The following is a 26,483-nucleotide window of genomic DNA, read 5'->3' as shown; positions in this document are numbered from 1 at the left end:
AATAAAAATAAACCTTCAAAAGAAAAATATGGCACAAGAGAAAATTGCAAGCCACTATCAAACTCTTTAAGGCACAATGTTGCCTTTTCCAGTGAACTCCAGGTAGGTGTAAAGATTATCAGTAGACGTCTACCACAGAGGAGACAGTCCTGGCCTTCAGTGGAACTCCTGATGGATTTGGTCAAAGGAACCAAATGGCACCAAGTTGCTTTAGGCAGGTGAGGAATGAGGAGAAGTACAGGCCCCAGTCCCACAGCCACAGGAATCAAGTTTCTAGTCAATTAATAAAACACTGGGCTGAAGGAATCCAAAAGTTTCATGCTCATGAACCAGCAAGTATGAGGCGATGACTGACACCGTTCCACAGCTGCTAGGCCAGGTGGAAATGGCACCAGATGTTTCTACCTCATGCCCCATGGATTAGGTAAACTACAACAGTTCCTATAACCTGAAGGAGACTCAAGCAGCATACAACAAAGGTGACCATGACACACAGTCGATACTAATGATGACTATAGCCGTGATGCTGGATAGATCATTTATAAAAATGATTACTCATTTAAGTGGACTGAACATTTCATGACAGAACTGTATGCTTATACTTTATTTCCAGATGCCAGAAATGAAAGGCTAGAGGAATGTTCTTAATTCCAGGACTTTAAATGCATGGATCCAAGAAAGAAGTATCAGTAAGCCACCATCAAGAATTTCTACAAATTCATCCAGGTGAATATGCAATTGGACTACCCATGTCTCATATCCCAAGTCAATAAATCCTTCAGAAATACCTTAAAGTCTGATTAGAGATAGTAAAAGAAAGCTTACTACTGAATATACTTTTCTTGACATACATTTTATATAGCATGTTCAAGTTTTCTCTAAGGTCTCATCTCCGGGCATACATGGGAAACAACAAAGGTAGCCTAGCCTTCATTACATTGCCTTAGTAAGGCTTGTGGATAAAAAGCACTTAGAAGCAGTTAATAGTAGCTTCCTTCCATTAAGAACAGTACTTTCTTTCCATCTGGCCTCAGGAGGGCCCTGCCTATTTGGGGAAAGGAGGCTTCCCACTCCCCAGGGAAGGCCAGCAAGCCAGGACACATCCCAGGGACAACCACCAATAGCTGGCTCTCAGGGCAGCATTTTTTTTCTTTACTTTGTCTCCATCCAATGCATTCCAAGGATATGACCCATTTGGTGACAATATTTTGTATAATAGTTACTTGTCTCATTGAAACTTTGTGTGATAGTTACTTGTGTCATTAACACTTTGTGTGATAGTTACTTGTGTCATTAACACTTTGTGTGATAGTCACTTGTGTCACTGATACTTTGTGTGATAGTTACTTGTGTCATTAACACTTTGTGTGATAGTTACTTGTGTCATTAATACTCTGTGTGATGCTTACTTATCTCATTGCTCTGACAAAATACCTGAAGGGGTAACTTAAGGAAGGAAGGGTTAGTTTGGTTCATGATTCAAGTGTACAGCCCATCATGTTAGGGAAATCATGGTAGCAGGACCTGAGGCCGCTGGCCACATGCTGCATCCACGGTCAGACCACAGCAAGAAACAAATGGTAGGGTCCAGTTTTCTGTTTCTTTTATTGAGTTCAAGACCAAAGGCTGTAGAATAGAATCACCCACAGTGGGTGGATCTTCCCACCATAACTAAATTTAGCCTAATCCAGATGATCCCTCAAAGAGAAGCTAAAAGGTCCATCCCATAGATGATGCCAGATGTCATCAAGTAGACACTTGAATTTAAGCAGCACACTTGTCTATACTGACTTTTTACTCACGGCATACACATTATTCTTTTAATTTTCTGTAAAACTTTTCAAAAATCCTATCAGAGAATTTTATACTAGTGGGAATCCTTCACTCTGTTCGGTAAGAAGAGCTGTGATTCCAGAGTCATGTATGGATTTCTTCAGAACAATACTAGGGAATAAACTTATCATATCCTCTGCTGTGAGCCCTCAAGTCTCAGGAAAACACCAACCTATCCAAACAGAGGATGAAGAGAGTTGCTGCGCCATGTTGACCACAAGCTGGAGCTGGTTTCGTCAGCGACAGCTGTGCCAGTAGGCGCACATATAGATGCCATCACTTCATGTGAGTCTGCTACTGACATAAGAGGAAAAATACCCAGACCATGACAACAAAGACTAGGCAGTTTAGGGACACACATCTGCTGCAAGCTGCAAAGGGGCCAGATGGAAAAATAATTCCAGCACACACTGGCTTGCTAGTGGGTTGCAGTGGCATCATTTACACAAAGGTTACAGCATATTTAGCTGAGGTTGATTTTGACTGAGGCGCTCACTCGATGGACGGTACATAATGGTATTAGCATTTAGCCATCAGGTCTTTCCTTCTCAAGTGGGTATTCTGTAAGAGGAATGGGAAGAGATTCAAATGCTTTCCCTTCTCTCTCCCTCTCCCTCCCCCCTCTGTTTTATATTTTTGAGACAGGGCCTTATGCAGCCCTTGATCAGAGTGTGCTGCCAAGGCTAGCTTTGAACTCTTGATACTAGTGCCTCTACCTCCCCTGTGTTTGGGATTTCAGGTCCATGCTACCAGGACTGGTGCTCACCCTTCGAAAAGTTCTCCAGAATCCAAGCAAATAATTTTAGGCTGGATGTGGCGAGGAACACCACAGCCTCTTGAGGTGGAGACGAGAAGGTCAGCAGTTCAAGGCCATTCTTTGCTACTTAGGGAAGCCTGAGATCTACATGTACTACATGAGACCCTGATTCAAACAGCTAAAATCAAATGCAGTAAAAGTAGTCACAAAGTGACCTACCATCTTGACCGATTCATACTTTAGTAACAAATATTAGTTTTTCCCTTTCTTATCAATATGATTCCTGAAATGCTGACTTTGTGTAAATATTGGGGAGAGGGCAGGCAAATGGATGGTATGACATAAACTAGAATAACACAAAGCATGGGCCACTGTGACTCTTCAATTGCTGGGATACAGCTCTATCTGTGGACTCTTCTCCCAGCCCCATCAGTGACGGCCAACGGGAGTCTTCCCTTGCATTGGATCCCCAGGGAACTACAGATGATACCACCTCCCCTCTTATCCAAACACATGACCAGATACTCAACAGGAATGGAGCACTGGGAAAGGAAGGGGCAGGGTATGATGGAACCACTAAATACACTGTGGTCTTATGCTCCAGGAATGGCCAAGGATGAAAAAGTCTGCCAACCCTTGGCACATGAGGGACACAACAGTGCCAGGTGTTTGATGCAGGACAAACATCAGGATGTGTGGAGATACACACACACACACACATATACATATATATACACATATACATACATATATATACACATATATGCATATATATATTTCTTCCTCCAGATGTTGGGATATTATAAACATTAGAGATAGGCAAAAAATTATTTTGGAAATTTGAAAATGGGACATGGTAGTAAGAGGAGACTAATAATAGAAGGGTCTAGGATGTTTCAAACATTAATGGGGGTAATTTTTGTCACTTCTACTTTGGAGGTCTGTCATGAAGAGTCCCCCAAGCAGCAGGAACTCCCACAGTTCTCATAAACACTTTCTTATGGAACTCTTTTAGACTGTTATCATCCCAGTGTATGCATAATCATGTGTTCAAGTTGGTGTGTAAGTGTGTAAATGTGTGTAGGGAGTCAAGGATGGGTGTCTTCCTCGATCACTTTTCCCTCTTAATTTTTGAAGCAGGATCTTCCACTAAACACGGACTCCTCGTTTGGCTGGGCTGGCTGGCCAGGCGGCTCCCAGAACTCCTGTGTCTCTACCTCTCCCAGTGCTGGGGGTCTGGCGTAACCATCACATCTAACCTTTTCATGCACATGGGGGATCCAAACTCAGGCTCACTACGTTTGCACAGCAAACACTTTATTGACCGAGCTATCTCCCTAGACCCTTATTTCTGAGGACAAGGAGGGTCAGAATGCATTGAGGTCCCAATGGTTCAGATTACAGTCAATCACAGTAGGAGACACACCTACCTACAGCCTGAAAGACCCACTGATCCTTCCAGGGAAATGCCAACAACACACATGGTGCTTTACTTATGTACAGGTGTATGTATTCATCCCGGCTTCGTGTTTCACGTTCAAACCTCGCCAGTTCCATTTTAGTAAAACGTGGCTACTCTCCCACTAAATAGAAAAATGACATTCACTCTGAAAGCTTACTGGAAAAAGCTCATATTGATTAAGGTATATCACTAACATAGCAGCACATATATAAATAACAAACATGCATACATATATGTACATATACATATTATATAGATATATGTACATATATGTGTAAATATGTCTGATAGGGGTGGGTATATGTGTTTTATTTTCTGTGCTCTTCTGGGGGCTTAAAATACAGGTTTTTTCCTAGGTAGGATGGTCTCAGGCTCAACTCTAGTTGGACATAATCCTTGAGGAATTGTTTTCTGCTGCAAACATTGAGTGATTTAAAAATCTGAGGACAAACAATATTTACAGGTATTGGGACTATTCTATGTTTCATGGCCTACGGTATCATTTTCTAAACAGCTGGAGGCACACATTAGAGCTCAAAGTCCCCAGGTTAAGCATTGAGCCACTGCTCTGCCAGAGGTGAGTTTTTATATTGCCTGCCTGTGGAAATACCAAACACAGAGAGTTGCCACAAAATGACCTGTCTTCTGACAGTCGGACTTGGGGTTTTCAGACTGAAATTACTCATCTGTGACTGGGCCATCTGCCTGGGATAATCTTCCATGGAGTCAGGAACCAGGAGTAACTAGACTACAATGCAAAGCTAGGAGGGGGGACGCCTGCCTCTGCCCACTGGACCCTGAGGCTAGGAGAGCCAACCAAAATTGGATAAACAGTCTCTCCATTGTATCCAGTCCTGCTGAGATCACAGAGTCCTGCCTTGCCTGGAGGATGCTGCGGGTGATGGTCAGCCAACCCTCCCAGAGTTGAAAGCTTAGTCTCTCAACTGCCTTCCCCTGGCTGTCTGCATCAGGCTGCAAGCCATAGCTCAGTGAAACCCAGCAGAGCTGGTGGAGCCAGGAGCACATTGTGCAAGCGCCTGGGCTGGGAGTTCTGCTCGGTGGTAACATGAAAGTAAAAGGATTCCCAGTAAGCGCTGCACGGAGCAATCAGGAAGACAGCTGGGGTTCAAGGCTGCAGCAAACACTGCTGGGCTTTGCTCTGCTTTATTCCCCCACCCCCACTCCCATCCTCCCCGCCCTGGAAAACCTGAGAAACCAAAATTTCTCCAAGGAGAACCTGTTTCTCTTCACACAAACTTGTAGACATAGTCATGTACACATGTGTATGCACACATAGACACAGACTACATGAAAACAATTTTCTTTTTTTTAAATTTATCAGATATCGTCACTGTCTTTTAATTTTTATTCTTTGCTTTCATTTATTTTATTCCTATCAACTTAAAATAAGACAATTCTTGGGCTAAGAAGATTCCAAAGGGATTAATTACCTTATTGGACAGAGCCACATATATCCGAATCGGGAAGTACTAAATACCTGATATTTACGAGTGTCGGTCTCAGTCTAATTTTGTGTATTCTCATGTTTCAATAACCACATGTGGATGACTTTGATAAATCAGCCTTACTCTATCCAAGTGGCTCTGAACACTTCTGCTGTGCCAGTGACGGGACAGGCTGCAGTCACCCCAAGAAGCTCACCTGTCCTGATGTCTTCATGCCAGCTGGCGATGCTGAGCTCCTGAGGAAGCCTGTTGGGTGTTGATGTTCAGGTTTCCCACCGCTCGCCCAGTACTCACCTTGTGGGTACTGCAGGGTGGGTGGGGTTGAGGGCACCGTGAGAGCCTCTTGTGAGTCAGCAGAGTCAGGACTCGGGCTTGATGGGGAAGGTGAGGCAGGGGCTGCTGGCAAGCTCAGGTCCAAGGAGAGGTCAGCTCTGCCCCGGCTCGCGCTCCGGCTTCTCTGCTCCTTCTCGTGCGCCTCGGCTGCCAAGTGCTCCAAGTATTTGTATCTGAAAGTTAAATTCCAAAGGGTTTCCGTAAAAAGAAAGAGGAGCCCCGTGGCCGACGCTTGTTTATGGATGGAACACCTGCAGAGTGAGCTGATTTCCTGATGCGCGCAGGGCGGACTGGAGGCTCAGCCCGCCAGAAGCACGGGCCAAGCCAAGACGCTAGCGATTAAAAACCCTGCATCATTCATAAGCAAGTGAGGACAAATGACAACATCACACAGAACCAGAGCCCAGCTCACCGCTGCAGAATCTCCATGCCCCCTTTAGGACACATTTCTACAAATAATAATAACAATAATAAACTGGCAAATAATGGCCCGCAAAAAGGCTCTGGCAGGGACAGCTGGCGACTGAACCCCTGTGGAGTTCACAGCTGTGAAGTGGGAGGGTTCCTTGGTGTGGCAGAGAGAATCAGTGCCCCCAAATACCGAAAGGGGGCTGCTTGGACTGAAGCCTCTCAGAATTCCTGAACCTGCTTCAACGCTAACAGCAATGCAACTGGAATTCACTTTGTTCTCTCAGCATAGTCCATGGAAACTTTTTTATATTCTAAAATATTTCTGAGCAGGACCCAGACATCCAATAGCTTGGACCTGACGTCACATACAGTTTATTCATCAAAGTCAGTTTAAAAGAACAAAGATACATCTGTTTTGCATTGCCGCCAGGCAGAAACCCAATGTTTATTAAGAACAGCTACCAATCATCTTCCTCAGAGTGCATTTTATAGATCAGACCAAAATAACTTTGCAATATGTGCCTCCTCTGTGTAGACACACAGAAATAATGCGCGAGTTAAGCTGTGGCAGGTCTCTGTCTTCCCAGGCAGTGTAGCCGCTTATGCAAAATCCATCACTCAGTGTCCATCGATTTAATGCTTCCTCGCAAACAACACCTCTGCCAGCCACCGGGAGCCCCACCCAGACACTCCTCATTCACCAGGATGACAAAGCGCATAAAGTCTTTCAAGTAACTTAATATCTAAGAAGCATGTAAGCGCAGCTGAAGAGACAGCTCAGTTGGTCAGGTGCACGCCTTGCCTGTACTAAGAGCTGAGCTTGACCCCTGGGATCCACGAGTAAGAGTCAGATATGGTGCCATGGTCTTGTAATCTCAGGGCTGGGAAATCTGAGACAAGCAGATCCCTGAGGCCAGCCTAGCCTACTGGGGCAGCTCAGTCCAATTGGGGACACTGTCACAAAAACAAGGTGGACTCAAGCGTAACATCATTAGAGGTTGACCTGTGACCTGCCCACAAGTGCACATGTGCACACACAGAAACATGCACTTCTTGTCCCACCCTTTAGGACTGTACGGCCTCCTCCGTCACCTTCGACCTTCTTCCTCCTCCTTCCCCCCAGCACACATAAATGCGAGCTGCCCCTCAGGCAATGCCAGCACACATTGCTTCCTTTGTGCCACCAGCTTGGACCAACACAGGTGCAAGCAATCCCAGCCTTGCCTGGGAACTCATGTCGGATGTGTAGCCCATTCAGCCCCGAAGGCGTTTTACATTTACTGCCTGGCATAGTTAGTCAGCTCTTCACACGAGTATGTCTGTTTTCAACAAGCAGATAATACGATTTGGGGGATCAGGGAGCGCACCATCCTTTGTTCTTTCCCTCAGTGCCTTGCCTGTGTCTGCTGATGGGAAGCAGGCAAAGTGTGCAGGAAGAACGCTGCCCAGAAGCCCTCCTGCCTGAAGAGGCCCACCCGCCTGCAGCCAGGAAGCCTGGGGTTGCACACACCCCATCTCACCAGCCAGTGAGATCATTTAAATGGCCCAAATGGTCAACTGTAAGTGGGATGTACATGAACATTTCATTTCCAGCCAGGAGGCCGACCTGCCTTAAATAGCAATAGCAATAGCAGCAGCAGCAGCAGCAGCCCAGATAGCGTCAACCTTGCCCCACACTTGATCCTACCAGCCCATTTTACGTGGTTCAGCCCTAGTCTTGGTCTTCTACACCATACTCTGTGGGCAGCTAGGTTGGCGGTCAGAGGCTGCCAGCGGTGGATTCAGATCAGTTTCTCTTCTAAGAGACTGTCAGTCACAAAGACTACTCCTGTGGGCATGCAGGTTTCATAAAGGCCACCAATAAAGATCTATGGCCCAGAGGAAGAGCCAAAAGACTTAAGTAGAATTGTTCCAAGGAGAGAGGCTATTTACAGAGCAACAAAAGGGCAGAGCTGAGGAGAGTAGCGTTGATCATCAGGGCACAGATTCAGTTTACACAGTGAGACTTCTGGTAGTATAACCATGTGAATACACCTCACACTACTGAACCATGCGTTTAAATGCCCAAAATGGCCAAGAACATTATAAGTATATTTTATACATGTACACTCCTTTTTCTTTCCACATACACACTCTAAAATATCTTTTTAAGAGTTATTTTATGTGTATGAGGGTTTGCCTGTATGCATATACACGAACTGCATGTGTTCCTGATATCTGAGGTGGGGGTTGGGTGCTGTGGTCAGAAGAGAGAAGTCAGGTCCCCTGGAGTTGGGGTTGGAGACGGTTGTGAACCATCATGTGGGTGCTGGAAACCAAGCCTGGGTCCTCTGTGAAAGCGACAAGTGCTTTAAAGCACTGAGCCACCTTTCCAGCGCCTCCTCAAACCAGGGGCAGACTGCATGGTGGTCAGAATCATTATTGTCCTGGAAGAGTAGCAGCAGTGTTTGTCTGCAGTGATGGGACAGATGAGAGTGGTGGGCGAGTACACATGAAAGTCACAGCTCACAGTGGTGAGGAAGATCACAGCTTGATCACCCCTACACACACAGAGAGAGAGAGAGACAGACAGACAGACAGACAGACAGACGTCCTGCATCCTGGGCAATGACTCCTAAAGCCACACACTTAGGGGTCCAAACATATCCAGCCTGGGGAATCACTAGCTCATAAGGTGACTGTCACATGTCCCTGATGCCTTGTGAAGCAACACCAACCGTAAGACCATGAGGAGGTTGCACAAAGCACTAATCCGTGTCTGTGGAGCCCAGATCCAAGGATCGACACCTCTGCTCCTCCATGGACTCCCCGTTTTCCTTGGCTAAGCCCCCCAGCTTTGTTTACTCATTCATCCTTTTGTTTGTTTATTGAACGTTTGTAGAGTGTCCACCATGCCTTAAGGACCAAGGACTAAGGAATTAATAATAAACAAGAACAATACCCCATTTTCATGCAGCTCTCAGTGTAGGGGTGTGGGGGAATAAATAAACATTTGGAATGAACCTTGACATCCAGAGGGGACCCAGGATAGAACTAGAGTTTCAGCTCAGTCTCTCTGTAGAACCCGACACACCCTGAATGAGCCAGCTCTACTTCCCTGTGACTGTTCCTCCTGTCCTCCTACCCAGATCTCTCTCACATTGAATCCAAGCCCCTCGACATCTCCTGGGCCTCCCAGGATGGCTCAGCATCCTTTCCTGTGGTTGCTGAACCACCATCACTCACAGTTTCCGATTTTCCAGTGCATCCCCAACCTTCCCTTCTACTTTCTTCCTGTGACCCCTCGTTTGCTCAGACTAGAAAACCCAAACCAAGGAAAACAGCTATGGGGATGTGTCTGGCTCTGTCTGCTGGGCTGAGAGGTAGGGTGTGGGTGGGGGAAAAGCTAAACAGGGGCACAGGGGGCTCACTCTTGCACCTGCTGAGATGACCACCTGCTGGGTAGAGGGCTATTTTGCCCTGGAAGAGGAGAGGACACCAAGGGCAGAGCATGAATGGGAGAAGGGGAGTGACAACCTTCTCCTCGACATGAGGACAGGCAAAAGCCTGCACGCAAGCAGGGATGGCCAGAGAGCTCTGTGGAGTCTACAAAGCCAGCTCTGACCTTCACAAGGCACCTGACAGACCTACAGGAGCCACTGAGCCTTGCCTGTGTAGACATAGCCTGACAGTCAATTGACAGAAGCTCAAAAATACAGAGTCTGGGGAGAAAATGAAACATAAAATTTGAAATTCCTTAACTCTGGGCAAAACCCCAACAGCACCTCAGTAAGAGCCCAGGCCTTCCCATGGCCTGAGACTGTCACTTATCAGAGGACGAGAAGTTTCTTGTTTCTCGCCAGCACCTCTCTCTCTCTCTGAATTTACTGGCCACCACTGGTTATTAGGATGACAATAATCTAATAGAATGTTGGAAATAAACCAATGTTTTATTCATGAGGCTGACTTAAGCATCTAATTTTTTAATTGAGCACAGACAGTCTCCACTGTTGCCTGACTCAGACTGTCTTGATCTATTTAGCTGATGGTGTCTAAAACATTAGCACAATTCCACATCATATTGGCACAGGCCAGAAATGGTTAGGCTCTCCCTAGGCTCCAGTACAAAAAGGCAGAAATTGAGCCCATCCCTCTCCCCATACTATATCGCCATCTGGTGTCAGAGTAAGTAACTGCAGGCTGTATGGGAAAAGGGGTAAAAACTTGTCTGCCAATTTCCTCGTGTCCAATTTCCTCGTGTCCTTTGTTTACCTCAAACCATAACAAACCAAATATATGAGCTGTACACTTTATAATGGAGTTAAATTAATGGACTAAGGCTGGAGAGATGATTCTGGAGTTAAGAACACTGGCTGTTCTTCTAGAGGACCAAGGTTCTATTTTCAGGCCCTAAGTGGCAGCTCACAACAGACTGTAACCCAGTCTCAGGGGATCTGACATCCTCTCCCAGTCTCCAAGGGCAGCAGACATGCATGTGGTGCACAGATATACATGAAGGAAAAACACCCATACACGTAAAAACAGCAAACTTTTAAAAAGAGAGTAATGGTGAAGCTGTTATCTGTGTGTGTGTGTGTGTGTGTGTGTGTGTGTGTGTGTGTGTATGAGAGAGAGAGAGAGAGAGAGAGAGAGAGAGAGAGAGAGAGAGAGAGAGAGAGAGAGAGAGAGATCACGCACAGGATATGTGTCCCAGGAATCAAGCTCAGTCCCCCAGGCATGGCAGCCAGTGACCTGTACCCACTGTATTCTGTACCTTATTCCTAGGTGCCCACCGTGTATGACAAACACTGCAGCTCCTTGGGAATGGTAAGATGTAGGATATGAGGGCATTTCAGGAGGGAAGGAAGTGACCCGTTATAAAACTCAAGGGTCTTGTGCACACTGGGGACAGTATCCAACGTGGCATGTACGCTCAGCTATACACTGACCAACTGTGGATCTAGTGACCTGGATGTACATAGCAAGAACACCTAATCCAGGTTCAGAGTGCGGATACGAGGTGTTTCAAGTGTGGGTAGTGGAGACATCGCAGTGTTTGGGTTGGTTACAGATTACTTATGGAGGGACAGTTCCAGAGCAGTTAGTGCCTAGTGCCTACGTCACTAAGTGTCAGACAATGACAAAATCGTCCATGGCGAGCACACTAGGACACGTGACATGGAAGACGGGGATGACAACGTGCTCATTTGGAGAAGGTTCTGGAGCCTCCCTATGCCTCTCTCTATCCCTGTTTTATCCATCGTCGTTCCTGTCATGAACCCAGTTTTCTTGGAATCTAAACTAAGGACAGTCATGCAACGCCAAGGTGCCTCAGGTGAGGCTAATGCCATTGAGGAATTCTACATGGTTGGTTAGCAGTGCAAAGTCATGTGACACAGTTACCAAGTGAAGAAAGCAGACACTTACCTTTCTCCTCTCGCTTGCCTTTGCTCCTCCCTTTTGTCTAGATACTCCCGGCTGGTGAAAAAGCACAGAATAAGCAAAAAGAGAATAATAGTGTTAGTGCTCATGAGATTACAAACTAACTACTAGAAGGACATCGCGAAGCCCTTAGGAAAGGCAAAGCTGTCATAGTTGAATGCTAAATGTGGATTTTTTTTTTCTAAATGGGAAGGAGAAATGGAAACACTGCACTTACTCAGACAGCAGCACTTGCCACTGTTTCTGCACCAGGGCTACTGCAAGGCCTTACTTAATGCGTTTGCTTTCATCACACCCATGATATGTCCAACACTGTTCAACTTTAATGGCTTCAATTTTCTGGTCCTGCTGCTGAGGTTCCAAATCTAAGTTTCAGACTAGCTGGTCCGTTGCCTTTCAGGAGACCGTTTTCCTGGAGTCTGGACATCATGGTTGTCGACACTGGGTTGAGGATGCATTAATAACTGGGCATAATGAGGCAACACCAGGAAGACTAAGGGAGGTATAGACTGGGGTGAACATGGCAAGGACACAGATGTGCACAGATGTGCCATGCATACACATCCAAGCTCACTGCCTTCCACACTAGAAACACAGGAAACTTAACACTGCACACACAAATATCTGAAGCCAGAAGATAACTTTGAGATGTTGGGCAAAAAGCATGAGGCTTGTGAATGATTTACTCACCAAGACTGAGATATGGGCGCCAGAGAAATCCCTACCCCCATACCCCACCTCAGCCCTGGGGGGTGAGGGGGTTATCAACTGCCACTCCCAATCCCCCCATTTAACTCTCTTGGCATTCACTTTCTCAAATATGGAGCTGCAGTTGCTGTGACTGTCACCTTTGGTCAGTCTGTCCCAACGAGTAGCATTCTTTGTGGATAAGGGGTCACTTTGCCCGGCTCTCTGTGTGTTCTTAAATGACAAGTGACAGTCAATGGAAACTATAGCAGATGGCAGTTGGTGACAAACCATCTCTGAAGACAGGACGCTGGAGTCAGTCCCCAGTCTATGTGCATGTAAACAAGAGTACAGCATGATTCAAATATCAGGACACATTCCCAGCCTGCCCTCCTATGTCACTGGGCTCCGGTGACACACAGACCAGGGATCAGGGTGTATTCCAAGGCTGCTTTTTCTCTCTCACTTTGTTTCCAATGGGCTCACTGCCTCCACTCTCAATTCTGCTACTGGACTCATCCAATGGATTCATTATTTTTTTCCGTGTGTCATTTACGTGTATTTCTATTTGGCCTCTCTTTAGATCTTCACAAAGTCTTGTCTTTCCCAGTAGTTTCAACTCTTACTGGTCCTACCAGTAAAAAGCTCTACTCGAACACTCTACTGCAATAAGTTAGGAATGAATTCTCATACAGTTTATCACATAGATCAACCGTTTCCAAGGATAACTTGTAGCAGGGATGTGTTTGCCTTTACTCTTGGAACACATCCACAACAGCTACTTTAAAGTCTGCCTGATAATGACACCATGCAAGTCCCTTCTGTAGTTATCTTCTTATCTGTCTTCTTGGAATCTCCCTAGCTCTTAGTGACAGGCTGTTTTGCATTGCATCTGTATATCTTAAATCAACAAAATTCTGGGGATTAAGTTCTGTAAATGACGCTCGTTCTTGTTTTGTTGTTGCAGACAATCGAGCAAGATCGGGTTCACCTGTGAGCTCTGAAGCAACTGACGATGTTGGCTCCAGCATCAGCTCCAGTTCTCAGCTGTTTCTACTGTGCCACATCAGGCCTAGAGTGCCCCACCCAGCAGTCATTCTAGGACCTGGGTGGTGGTCCTCTCTCCAGGTAGTTCTCAAAGATGAGCTCGCTCTTTATGCTAGGAGGTACGCTTGCTAAAATCAAAGATGGGCGAGGCTCAGGGTTCCTTGTTCTTGTGTTCTCTCTCTCTCTCTCTCTCTCTCTCTCTCTCTCTCTCTCTCTCTCTCTCTCCGTGTGTGTGTGTGTGTGTGTGTGTGTGTGTGTGTGTGTGTGTGTGTGTGTTTGGTTTTGTGGGTATGTTTGGGCCTGTGTACACAGAGGGCCGCAGAGGATGTTGAGTGTCCTGCTTTAGCACTCTCCAATTTATTCCTTTAAAATAGGGTCTCGTGTTGAACCTGGGACTAGGCAGGTGTCTAGCAAACCTCAGCAATGATTTGTCTTTCCCAGCGTCCTTCCTCCCACTGCACAGGGTTTACAGGCCTGCAAGCTTCTATAGTTAGCTTTTTTACATGAGTGCTGGGATCTGAAATCAAGTACTCGCATTAAGTAGCCAAGTATTCTTGAGCACTGAGCAGTCTCTCTAGCCCCATCTCAGCCAGTGCCCAGCCTTTTGAGACAGAGTGACTCAGGGTCAAAACCCACCTTCGAAAGCCAGGATGGCTGGCCAGTGAGCATCCTCACAGGGGCCCTCATGCCTCTGCCTCCCTGGCACTGGGATTACAAACAAGTCCATGCCACCACAGACAGACTTAACACACAAGTTCAAAGGGCTAAAGTTGGTTTTCATGTGTTCATAAAAAGCACTTAATAACCCCCCACTCTCTCTGGTGCTGGTGGTCTTGTTTCCTCTTGAGGCAGAGAAACATGTACCCTAGTGATTTTCTATAAGACTTTGGATGTAAAACTTCATCCCCAAATTTTCTGCATATTTTGAGGCAAATTCCCAGCTGCTAATTGGTAGCAAAATAGGAGATTTCTCAGATCCCACAAATCAGGAAGCATTTAACTTGTTCCAGGGAATCTAAACAAATTCTGGAACTACCACAGAAAGCTTGCAGCACTTGGTAGGATTCTGACAGCTCATGGTATAACACACAAGTGTGGCAGGAAACGATGTTGGTTTACTTCATGCCACCTATTTGTCCTCTTCTCAGCAAAGCCAGGCTTAGCACTCCACCTGGACACTCAGGGTGCCTGCACACTGCAGCGGCTTTCCAGTTCTGCTCCTATCTGGGTCATTTCTACAATGACACATGCTCTTCCCGGCCTCTGGGGAGACAGAAGTTACTGGATCTGTACATGATCACTGCTTGGTCCAGCCTTATGTCCTCTGATGATATAACAGCATCATTGAGAGCATTTGCCAAAGAAACTAAGCTGAGAAACGGGAAGCAGACAGAGATGGGGAGAAACATGGAAGGAAGGGAAAGTGTTGGTCCTGTGAGTAAGGATAGGGAAGTGTGTGGAAAGCAGAAAAGTGGGGGAAGGAAAGTCAGAGGTGGAAAGAAGGGCAGGGAACAGCCATGTGAGGGAAGACTTGCTGCTGTGCATCCTGCAAAGTAGGGCAGGTGGAATCCAGGGAGGGGACAGTAAGGAGCAGGGCCTGGAAGATAGAGAGAGAACAGGCAGGCAAACTGGCAAAGGGGGCTACAGAGGGACACTGGGCTCAGTGGGGACAGAGGCACTAAGACGTGGAACCTTCCATAGGCGATGTCTTGGAAACATCCATGGAGGCAGACAGAGAGCAGGAGACCAGGGACAAAGGGCTGGGAGAAACTGGTACAAAAGTTCCTCTACAGGAAAAAGCAATAGATATTAAATAAGATAAAGTTTATCACATATGTTTGTACATATGTAATACACACATAGAATGGCTATGTGGTTGCTACAGGGATAAAGAATAAACCAGAAAGTCAGAAAATAGATTTTCTTTCTGACATCCAATAGGCTATAAATAAAGCATGAGGACCTTCAGGGACAAATGGCAAATTACACTGAGGCAATTGGGCTGTGTCCTTTAACTAACGGTGAACCTCGGATGCACAGCGCCCTAATTGTGTTTCGCTGTCTGTGCTTCCTGCCACATGGCTACAGGAAGCCAGAGCAGGTCCGAGCAGCCTGCTGCAGGAGAATCCCACTCCTCTTTAGAGATACAACAGAAAGGCGAGCAGACGAGCTGTTTCCTGGCCCACTTAGGAAGCTGTAGGCCAAACGCTTTAAGTTTCAAATCACAGTTGAAGTAGCCTTTAAAGGACTCCTTACTTGAATTTGTTCCTTTCTTCCCGTTCTATCCTCTGCAGTCTTTCTTCTCTCTCTTGCCGCCTCCGCTCTCTCTCCGCTGCCAGTGACTCTTGGTGCTGTCTAAAGGAGGATGTGAGAAGGCCACTTGGCGATGACCTGAAAACACAACCAGTCCCGGTTTAGTGGCCTGGTCTGGCCCATGGATGCAAACATGGAGCGGGAGTCTGGGGAGACGGCTCAGTGGTTAACTCTCTCACTCTGTGAAGGAGGCGAGCGCTCAGATGCCAATAGCCCAGGTAAATGATGAGTTCTGGTATGGTAGCCTACCCGCAAATTCCAGTGTAGGAAAGGAGAGACAGGAAAGCCCCCAGAGAAAGCATAGCAGAGCTGCAAGCTTTGGGTTTCTTTCAGAGACCCTGCCTCAGTAAGTAAAGGTAAGAGAGCCATAGAGAATGAGTCTCAACATCAGCATGGGCATATGTATATGTACTTCACCAACATACATATAGAAAAACATGCATGTACATACATACATACTACACAGACAAATGGATACTATACACACACGTGTATACATACATGTGTTTACACACACATGAGTACACACATATGTATACGTACACATACACATATACACACATACACATACACACATGATTCAGATAGTGAAGAGCATGGAAGCAGTAATCAATCCCTCCTTGATGTGTCTGGATAGGGGGTCCAGCATCCATGTAGTGCTTACATGACTAGGCATCTCAAGGCTTTCTACTTCAGAAGCCGTATGTGTAAATGGTGACAAGCAAACAGCTTCACATGCTGGTATGTAAAACACCAGGCAACAGGCTTGGCTAATAAGTGATCATCAGTCACAGCCATGGGAACCACTACAAATAGAAATCCAGGAAAAGACACTGCATGTATGTACATAGATTTATACAATAGATAGATACCATTATATTACATTTAAATTTTATGTTAAAACTTTGATAAACTAGAATCGACTTTCAGCCTAACATTTTTCTGTTTATACATTTTTCCATATACTAACTTCTCTGTGTGCATCTAAAAATAATGATGTCATCTTAAAAACAAGGTGTTCAGAAGATAGACAGGCAGAAAATACATGACATGGGCCTAAAAAAACAAATCCAATTAAGGAAATTTTCTGCAGTGTTAAGAATCATCCAAGGACATTCTGCATGCCAAAGGCCAGCTCTCACTCTTGGCCAGAGTTCAGGTAAAAACTGGACCCTTCTCAACTGAGTGGAAGCCACAGTGGGTGCCACTGGTATGGGGGTCACAGCAAATGGTAAGATAGAGAAGGGTGGGGCCTCAGAAGACAAAGTAACTAAAGGAAAAAGTTAAAAAGGGGAGAGCTGGGGAGGCAGCTTGGACCTCTCAGAAATAAAATACACTGTGAGCAACTTTTGCTCTCACTTGTCAACTGAACCTTCCAAATATAAGATACATATCCTCTGAGATATAGTCTCTAAACCCAAGGATGCACAGTGAACAAAAGCATATGTGAATTCAGAGATAATACGCTTGCACAGTCGGGGACATGGAGAAAGACGGCGTTCTACGTCACAAACTCTCCCAAGAGATCCAAGCCATCCTCACTAGTAAATGTGAGTTACCTAAAGCGGTGAGGGGAATGGAAGAAAAAGGCTCACTAGCCTTCTAACCGAGGTCTGTCTTACAGCTCAGGGGAGACACTAAGGAGTCCTCACATAGGCATAGACACAACTTACTGAGTTTCACCATGAAAAGCCTATGCTGTGCTGTAAAGAGTCTATATTCACTGTGATGCTGCTATTTTCACAATTTTAGAAATGTTATATGTGGGTAAATTAATGCACAAGAGGAAAAAGATTCCTTTAATCTCTTACATGACTGATAAACATTAAGGATATTAACATAAGTACTAAATTTATATAATCCAGCAGTCTGATGCCCCACATTAGAGAAAACACTTTTTCACAAACATCATTAAAAACCTGAAATTGTACCAATAGGAATGAATGAATGCATGACCAGAACCTATGTCATATGATCTTTCTTCCTGGTCATAATGCAATTAAGTTGAAAATAGTAAGGAAATAAATCTGAAAAAAATTCTCATTAATTGCACAATTTGATATATTTTCAGCATCAAATCCATATGTAGAAATATAAAATGGGGCCAAGGTTTTAATTTTCTTAAGCTAATACGTATATAAATAACCACCTCTAAAGGACTTTTTTTGGGAACTTTATAAATGAGTCTATCGTCGTCGTCGTCGTCGTCGTCATCATCATCATCATCAAGAGTAAGAACAAAGCAGAGCATTGTCTCATGAAATGTTAAAACCCATTTCAATATCCACAGCAGCCAGAGGTGAACATGAGCTTGGTATACAATGGAGATGTGGGCTAATGTAATGAGGTCATCACCCAAGATACACACACACACACACACACACACACACACACACACACATATATCAATGGGGCCCTGACAGACAATGCAAGATATGGTGCTGATACTAATGTCAGTCAAAAAACAAAATGCAGATGACTCTTTGACTCTTCCTCATACCAAACACACACATACACACCCACACACCCTAAATTTTTAAGAAATAAACATTCAAAAGCAAGCTGTGCTACAATGTGCTACACAGTCTGCCTTCTCTTTGCTTCAGAATCCACATAACCTCTCCATTCCTTCCAGGGACACAGGCAAGCATCTGATGACTCACGCCTTGGTCTTCACACGCATCCTCTGACCTGAGATAAAAGTTCCCTTCTCCCTAGGATAACATCACTTACATTCCTGTTTGCCTGACAACAATGGTATTTTCCTGAACCTCAACCTCGTCTAAGAATCCCAGTGTGCTCCTTGTGGAAGTTTGCACTATTACCAGGGACCCCGAAATCTCCTCCATGGTAATTAGCAATGAGCAGTATTTTCTCTATGCTCTTCCTGTTCTTTGACCTTCGGCATTTGATTTTGTTTGAGAGGGGACAGAAACTCGAAGGACATTGTTTTCCTCATAGGAATTCAGCATTCTTTCCATTATGCTAATGCTAGTTATAAAGGATTGGTTCCAGAAAGAACTGAAATTATATACTTGATAGAATGATTTTCTTAGATTTGGAAGTAAGCAGGTCCTTTTGCTCCAAGCCATAGGAATAGTCACCTTTTCCCAAGACTCTCCTGTTTTCCCATAGAAAAGCAGTCTACCCAATACACTGAGGCAGCCAGTCTAATCCTGACCTTAAGTGGTTTGGGCTGTCTCTTAGTTCCTAACAGAACCAACTGATACCCTGGGCTGAGTGAATGAGAAACAGAGAGGACGCGATCTAAAGTGGGGGTGGCAGTTGTCATCAGCAGTCTTCCCCTTTTGATGGTGGGCTGGCACTGTCTCCATCTAAGACTCTGCAGACAGACTCAACATGCAATTGGAAGTGTTTCTACAAAGCCGAGACCAACAGGAGATACGAACGTTAGCTTCAGCTTCTAGACCAGTTGAAAAGCATTCGAGACAGCCTCAGTCTGCCAGCTAACCTCTGCAAGCTCGGGGCAGAGCTCTGTCTTGCCGGTTTATTGCACAGTAAGTTTGAATGGATGCACAGTATCTTCTAGAAACAGACGTCAATGGTACAGGGTTAGAGTTGGGGTTGGGTTTGCTCTCACAACAGTCTTTGGCTGGGGAGACTGCTAGCTGGTGAAGTTACAGCCTTGCAAGTACAAGGACCTTACTTAAAACCCCATTTAAAATGTACCAGGCATGGTGGCATGGTCTTGAAACCCCAAGACTCAGAAAGAAGACAAGAGCAAATTTCTGGGACTCATTGGCCAGGCAACCTAGTCAACATGGCAAGCTCTAAGCTAATGAGAGAACCCGTCTCAAAAAGACAAAACGGAAAGCTCCTGAAGAACAACATTCAAGGTTGTCTTCTGCCCCCACATATACTCACACACACATGCACCTACACACCTACATGCTCACAGACTTACTTCCCCAACTACTGAATCAAGGCTGGCCACATGGCTTGTTTTGTTCAACACAGCAATAGAACCATTACTTAGAGGCCTGGTATTGGATGGTGTTTCCACAATGATGCTCACCCTTCTGTTAGCCTTGGGTTACCCCAAGTACCACAGTGTAAGCAGGACTCAAGTGAGGTAGCCATATAATCAGCATTGTGCTGTGGTCTCCTGTCCACCCAGCCAAGAGCCAGACAATTGCTCCATTTAGATATAGCCAGTTGTAAGCCCAGATGATTGATAATACCTGAGTAAAGCAAGTTAAACCTGGATTCTATCAAACTAAGCATGGCCAATATTACCAGGGAAGAGAACCAGGAGGTAACACATAGCTGTTACTTCTTTTTTTTAAAGATGTATTAATTTATATGAGTACATTGTAGCTGTCAGACACACCAGAAGAGGGCATCAGATCCCATTATAGATGGTTGTGAGCTACCATGTAGTTGCTGGGGATTGAACTCAGGACCTCTGGAAGAGCAGTCAGTTGCTTTTAACAACTAATTTTAGATGTTACTTACATGCTTTAGGGCTGACCCAAACAGGATGGGTCATGGGAACATTCTTTCTATGTCTGATCAGAAGAACCTGGCGACTTGTTGTGGCCTTCAATGAAATCTAAATGTAGGAACAATAAAACTCACTCCATAATCTTTACCTATTGCTAAACTCCTCCACCACCACACCCAATAGTCTGCTGCCAAGCAAGCCATTCAAAATAGGGATTCAAGTTCTAAGAGCTGTCATGACTCAGTCAGGGAAAAGTATCGTGCCCAATAGAGCTGAGACTAGCAAAGCCAAAAACACAAGACCTCAGAAAAGTATTTTACACAATCAAGCCCAAGAATGAAAAAATACCGTGTGTTCTACAAGGTAAGATTTATGATATATTGATTAAAATGCTGATCTATGAAAAGAAATGCGTGTGTGTGTGTGTGTGTGTGTGTGTGTGTGTGTGTGTGTGCAGTCATTCTAACTAAAGCCCATAGACCCATGAGCCATGCAATCGATATGACCCCAGCTGGAGGTATAAAGTGTCATTGCAGAAAACTGATTGGTGGACTTGAACAAACAATGACATCAGTATTTAACAAGCAGCATATTTAAAAATCAAGGAAAAGGAGACACCACAGAGTACCAATGAAACTTGGAAAGTCACTTGACATGTAACTAGACCAATTGTAAGGAGGGACAACTGAAAGAAAAAAAAAAAAAAAGACACTGAAAGTGTCCCAAAAAACAAGAATTATAAAGCACCAGGCCCAAGGATTTCATCTAATTCCCAAGTACAAAAAATACCAAGAAAGCCATATCAATACATATCAAATTCAAATTGCAAAAAATCAATGACAAAAAGATAACCTTCAAGGCAGCCAGAGCAAACAGATACAGTACACAAAGAGCAACAGTGAAGGTGGCAAATTATTATTATTAAAAATCGAGGGGAGATAAAAGACAGAGTGCAACCTAAGAGATGAAAACACGCTGAGACGCCATCAATAAAATTCTTCTGGGGGGTCCAGTAAAGAGCTTATTTAAACTAGAAAATGTATTTTCTTTAAATTGCACCAAGAACTATCTAATTTACATGAGTTTGTTGACGTAGAAAATTCCTTAGGATTTTCTCTAGGAGGCACGGTCTGTGTTTACCGGAAGTCCCACACCCGCGGATCCCGGCCCGCAGCAGCTCTCTGCTCCCAGACCCGGTGAGAGAGAGACCCAACCGCCTGGTCAGGTGGGCACTCCTGAGGATGCAGAGCGGAAGAGACCACCAACACTGCTCACCCCTGCCCACATCCCTGGCCCAAGAGGAAACTGTATAAGGCCTCTGGGCTCCCGTGGGGGAGGGCCCAGGAGCGGCAGGACACCAGCCTGAGACACCGCCGGAACCTGAAAGAAACAGACCGGATAAACAGTTCTCTGCACCCAAATCCCGTGGGAGGGAGAGCTAAACCTTCAGAGAGGCAGACAAGCCTGGGAAACCAGAAGAGACTGCTCTCTGCACACACATCTCGGACGCCAGAGGAAAAAGCCAAAGACCATCTGGAACCCTGGTGCACTGAAGCTCCCGGAAGGGGCGGCACAGGTCTTCCTGGTTGCTGCCGCTGCAGAGAGCCCCTGGACAGCACCCCACGAGCGAACCTGAGCCTCGGGACCACAGGTAAGACCAAATTCTCTGCTGCAAGAAAGCTGCCTGGTGAACTCAAGACACAGGCCCACAGGAACAGCTGAAGACCTATAGAGAGGAAAAACTACACGCCCGAAAGCAGAACACACTGTCCCCATAACTGACTGAAAGAGAGGAAAACAGGTCTACAGCACTCCTGACACACAGGCTTATAGGTCAGTCTAGCCACTGTCAGAAATAGCAGAACAAAGTAACACTAGAGATAATCTGATGGCGAGAGGCAAGCGCAGGAACCCAAGCAACAGAAACCAAGACTGCATGCCATCCTCGGAGCCCAATTCTCCCACCAAAACAAACATGGAATATCCAAACACACCAGAAAAGCAAGATCTAGTTTCAAAATCATATTTGATCATGATGCTGGAGGACTTCAAGAAAGACATGAACACACTTAGGGAAACACAGGAAATCATTAATAAACAAGTAGAAGCCTACAGAGAGGAATGGCAAAAATCCCTGAAAGAATTCCAGGAAAACACAATCAAACAGATGAAGGAATTAAAAATGGAAATAGAAGCAATCAAGAAAGAACACATGGAAACAACCCTGGATATAGAAAACCAAAAGAAGAGACAAGGAGCTGTAGATACAAGCTTCACCAACAGAATACAAGAGATGGAAGAGAGAATCTCAGGAGCAGAAGATTCCATAGAAATCATTGACTCAACTGTCAAAGATAATGTAAAGCGGAAAAAGCTACTGGTCCAAAACATACAGGAAATCCAGGACTCAATGAGAAGATCAAACCTAAGGATAATAGGTATAGAAGAGAGTGAAGACTCCCAGCTCAAAGGACCAGTAAATATCTTCAACAAAATCATAGAAGAAAACTTCCCTAACCTAAAAAAAGAGATACCCATAGGCATACAAGAAGCCTACAGAACTCCAAATAGATTGGACCAGAAAAGAAACACCTCCCGTCACATAATTGTCAAAACACCAAACGCACAAAATAAAGAAAGAATATTAAAAGCAGTAAGGGAAAAAGGTCAAGTAACATATAAAGGGAGACCTATCAGAATCACACCAGACTTCTCGCCAGAAACTATGAAGGCCAGAAGATCCTGGACTGATGTCATACAGACCCTAAGAGAACACAAATGCCAGCCCAGGTTACTGTATCCAGCAAAACTCTCAATTAACATTGATGGAGAAACCAAGATATTCCATGACAAAACCAAATTTACACAATATCTTTCTACAAATCCAGCACTACAAAGGATAATAAATGGTAAAGCCCAACATAAGGAGGCAAGCTATACCCTAGAAGAAGCAAGAAACTAATCGTCTTGGCAACAAAACAAAGAGAATGAAAGCACACAAACATAACCTCACATCCAAATATGAATATAAAGGGAAACAATAATCACTATTCCTTAATATCTCTCAATATCAATGGCCTCAACTCCCCAATAAAAAGACATAGATTAACAAACTGGATACGCAACGAGGACCCCGCATTCTGCTGCCTACAGGAAACACACCTCAGAGACAAAGACAGACACTACCTCAGAGTGAAAGGCTGGAAAACAACTTTCCAAGCAAATGGTCAGAAGAAGCAAGCTGGAGTAGCCATTCTAATATCAAATAAAATCAATTTCCAACTAAAAGTCATCAAAAAAGATAAGGAAGGACACTTCATATTCATCAAAGGAAAAATCCACCAAGATGAACTCTCAATCCTAAATATCTATGCCCCAAATACAAGGGCACCTACATACGTAAAAGAAACCTTACTAAAGCTCAAAACACACATTGCACCTCACACAATAATAGTGGGAGATTTCAACACCCCACTCTCATCAATGGACAGATCATGGAATCAGAAATTAAACAGTGATGTCGACAGACTAAGAGAAGTCATGAGCCAAATGGACTTAACGGATATTTATAGAACATTCTATCCTAAAGCAAAAGGATATACCTTCTTCTCAGCTCCTCATGGTACTTTCTCCAAAATTGACCATATAATCGGTCAAAAAACGGGCCTCAACAGGTACAGAAAGATAGAAATAATCCCATGCGTGCTATCGGACCACCACGGCCTAAAACTGGTCTTCAATAACAATAAGGGAAGAATGCCCACATAAACGTGGAAATTGAACAATGCTCTACTCAATGATAACCTGGTCAAGGAAGAAATAAAGAAAGAAATTAAAAACTTTTTAGAATTTAATGAAAATGAAGATACAACATACTCAAACTTATGGGACACAATGAAAGCTGTGCTAAGAGGAAAACTCATAGCGCTGAGTGCCTGCAGAAAGAAACAGGAAAGAGCATATGTCAGCAGCTTGACAGCACACCTAAAAGCTCTAGAACAAAAAGAAGCAAATACACCCAGGAGGAGTAGAAGGCAGGAAATAATCAAACTCAGAGCTGAAATCAACCAAGTAGAAACAAAAAGGACCATAGAAAGAATCAACAGGACCAAAAGTTGGTTCTTTGAGAAAATCAACAAGATAGATAAACCCTTAGCCAGACTAACGAGAGGACACAGAGAGTGCGTCCAAATTAACAAAATCAGAAATGAAAAGGGAGACATAACTACAGATTCAGAGGAAATTCAAAAAATCATCAGATCTTACTATAAAAACCTATATTCAACAAAATTTGAAAATCTCCAGGAAATGGACAATTTCCTAGACAGATACCAGGTATCAAAGTTAAATCAGGAACAGATAAACCAGTTAAACAACCCCATAACTCCTAAGGAAATAGAAGCAGTCATTAAAGGTCTCCCAACCAAAAAGAGCCCAGGTCCAGATGGGTTTAGTGCAGAATTCTATCAAACCTTCATAGAAGACCTCATACCAATATTATCCAAACTATTCCACAAAATTGAAACAGATGGAGCCCTACCGAATTCCTTCTACGAATCTACAATTACTCTTATACCTAAACCACACAAAGACACAACAAAGAAAGAGAACTTCAGACCAATTTCCCTTATGAATATCGACACAAAAATACTCAATAAAATTCTGGCAAACCGAATTCAAGAGCACATCAAAACAATCATCCACCATGATCAAGTAGGCTTCATCCCAGGCATGCAGGGATGGTTTAATATACGGAAAACCATCAACGTGATCCATTATATAAACAAACTGAAAGAACAGAACCACATGATCATTTCATTAGATGCTGAGAAAGCATTTGACAAAATTCAACACCCCTTCATGATAAAAGTCCTGGAAAGAATAGGAATTCAAGGCCCATACCTAAACATAGTAAAAGCCATATACAGCAAACCAGTTGCTAACATTAAACTAAATGGAGAGAAACTTGAAGCAATCCCACTAAAATCAGGGACTAGACAAGGCTGCCCACTCTCTCCCTACTTATTCAATATAGTTCTTGAAGTTCTAGCCAGAGCAATCAGACAACAAAAGGAGATCAAAGGGATACAGATCGGAAAAGAAGAGGTCAAAATATCACTATTTGCAGATGATATGATAGTATATTTAAGTGATCCCAAAAGTTCCACCAGAGAACTACTAAAGCTGATAAACAACTTCAGCAAAGTGGCTGGGTATAAAATTAACTCAAATAAATCAGTTGCCTTCCTCTATACAAAAGAGAAACAAGCCGAGAAAGAAATTAGGGAAACGACACCCTTCATAATAGACCCAAATAATATAAAGTACCTCGGTGTGACTTTAACCAAGCAAGTAAAAGATCTGTACAATAAGAACTTCAAGACACTGAAGAAAGAAATTGAAGAAGACCTCAGAAGATGGAAAGATCTCCCATGCTCATGGATTGGCAGGATTAATATAGTAAAAATGGCCATTTTACCAAAAGCAATCTACAGATTCAATGCAATCCCCATCAAAATACCAATCCAATTCTTCAAAGAGTTAGACAGAACAATTTGCAAATTCATCTGGAATAACAAAAAACCCAGGATAGCTAAAGCTATCCTCAACAATAAAAGGACTTCAGGGGGAATCACTATCCCTGAACTCAAGCAGTATTACAGAGCAATAGTGATAAAAACTGCATGGTATTGGTACAGAGACAGACAGATAGACCAATGGAATAGAATTGAAGACCCAGAAATGAACCCACACACCTATGGTCACTTGATTTTTGACAAAGGAGCCAAAACCATCCAATGGAAAAAAGATAGCATTTTCAGCAAATGGTGCTGGTTCAACTGGAGGGCAACATGTAGAAGAATGCAGATCGATCCATGCTTATCACCCTGTACAAAGCTTAAGTCGAAGTGGATCAAGGACCTCCACATCAAACCAGACACACTCAAACTAATAGAAGAAAAACTAGGGAAGCATCTGGAACACATGGGCACTGGAAAAAATTTCCTGAACAAAACACCAATGGCTTATGCTCTAAGATCAAGAATTGACAAATGGGATCTCATAAAACTGCAAAGCTTCTGTAAGGCAAAGGACACTGTGGTTAGGACAAAACGGCAACCAACAGATTGGGAAAAGATCTTTACCAACCCTACAACAGATAGAGGCCTTATATCCAAAATATACAAAGAACTCAAGAAGTTAGACCGCAGGGAAACAAATAACCCTATTAAAAAATGGGGTTCAGAGCTAAACAAAGAATTCACAGCTGAGGAATACCGAATGGCT

General features: G+C 44.1%; 1 protein-coding gene across 6 annotated transcripts in view; it reads right to left on the bottom strand.

The window, feature by feature from the left end:
- Fhod3 (formin homology 2 domain containing 3) overlaps positions 1-26,483 on the bottom strand; it is a 440,137-nt gene that overhangs the window by 60,309 nt on the left and 353,345 nt on the right. For all 6 annotated transcript variants that reach the window (NM_001415720.1, XM_087591989.1, NM_001415719.1 and 3 more), the window contains 3 exon segments: positions 5,813-6,024; positions 11,669-11,719; positions 15,674-15,808. In NM_001415720.1, coding sequence (NP_001402649.1) covers positions 5,813-6,024; positions 11,669-11,719; positions 15,674-15,808 — 398 coding nt within the window.

Source organism: Rattus norvegicus, chromosome 18 (genome assembly GCF_021556685.1).
Source record: "Rattus norvegicus strain SHRSP/BbbUtx chromosome 18, alternate assembly SHRSP_T2T, whole genome shotgun sequence".
NCBI lineage: Eukaryota > Metazoa > Chordata > Mammalia > Rodentia > Muridae > Rattus > Rattus norvegicus.
This window is presented reverse-complemented; position numbering and strand designations above follow the sequence as displayed.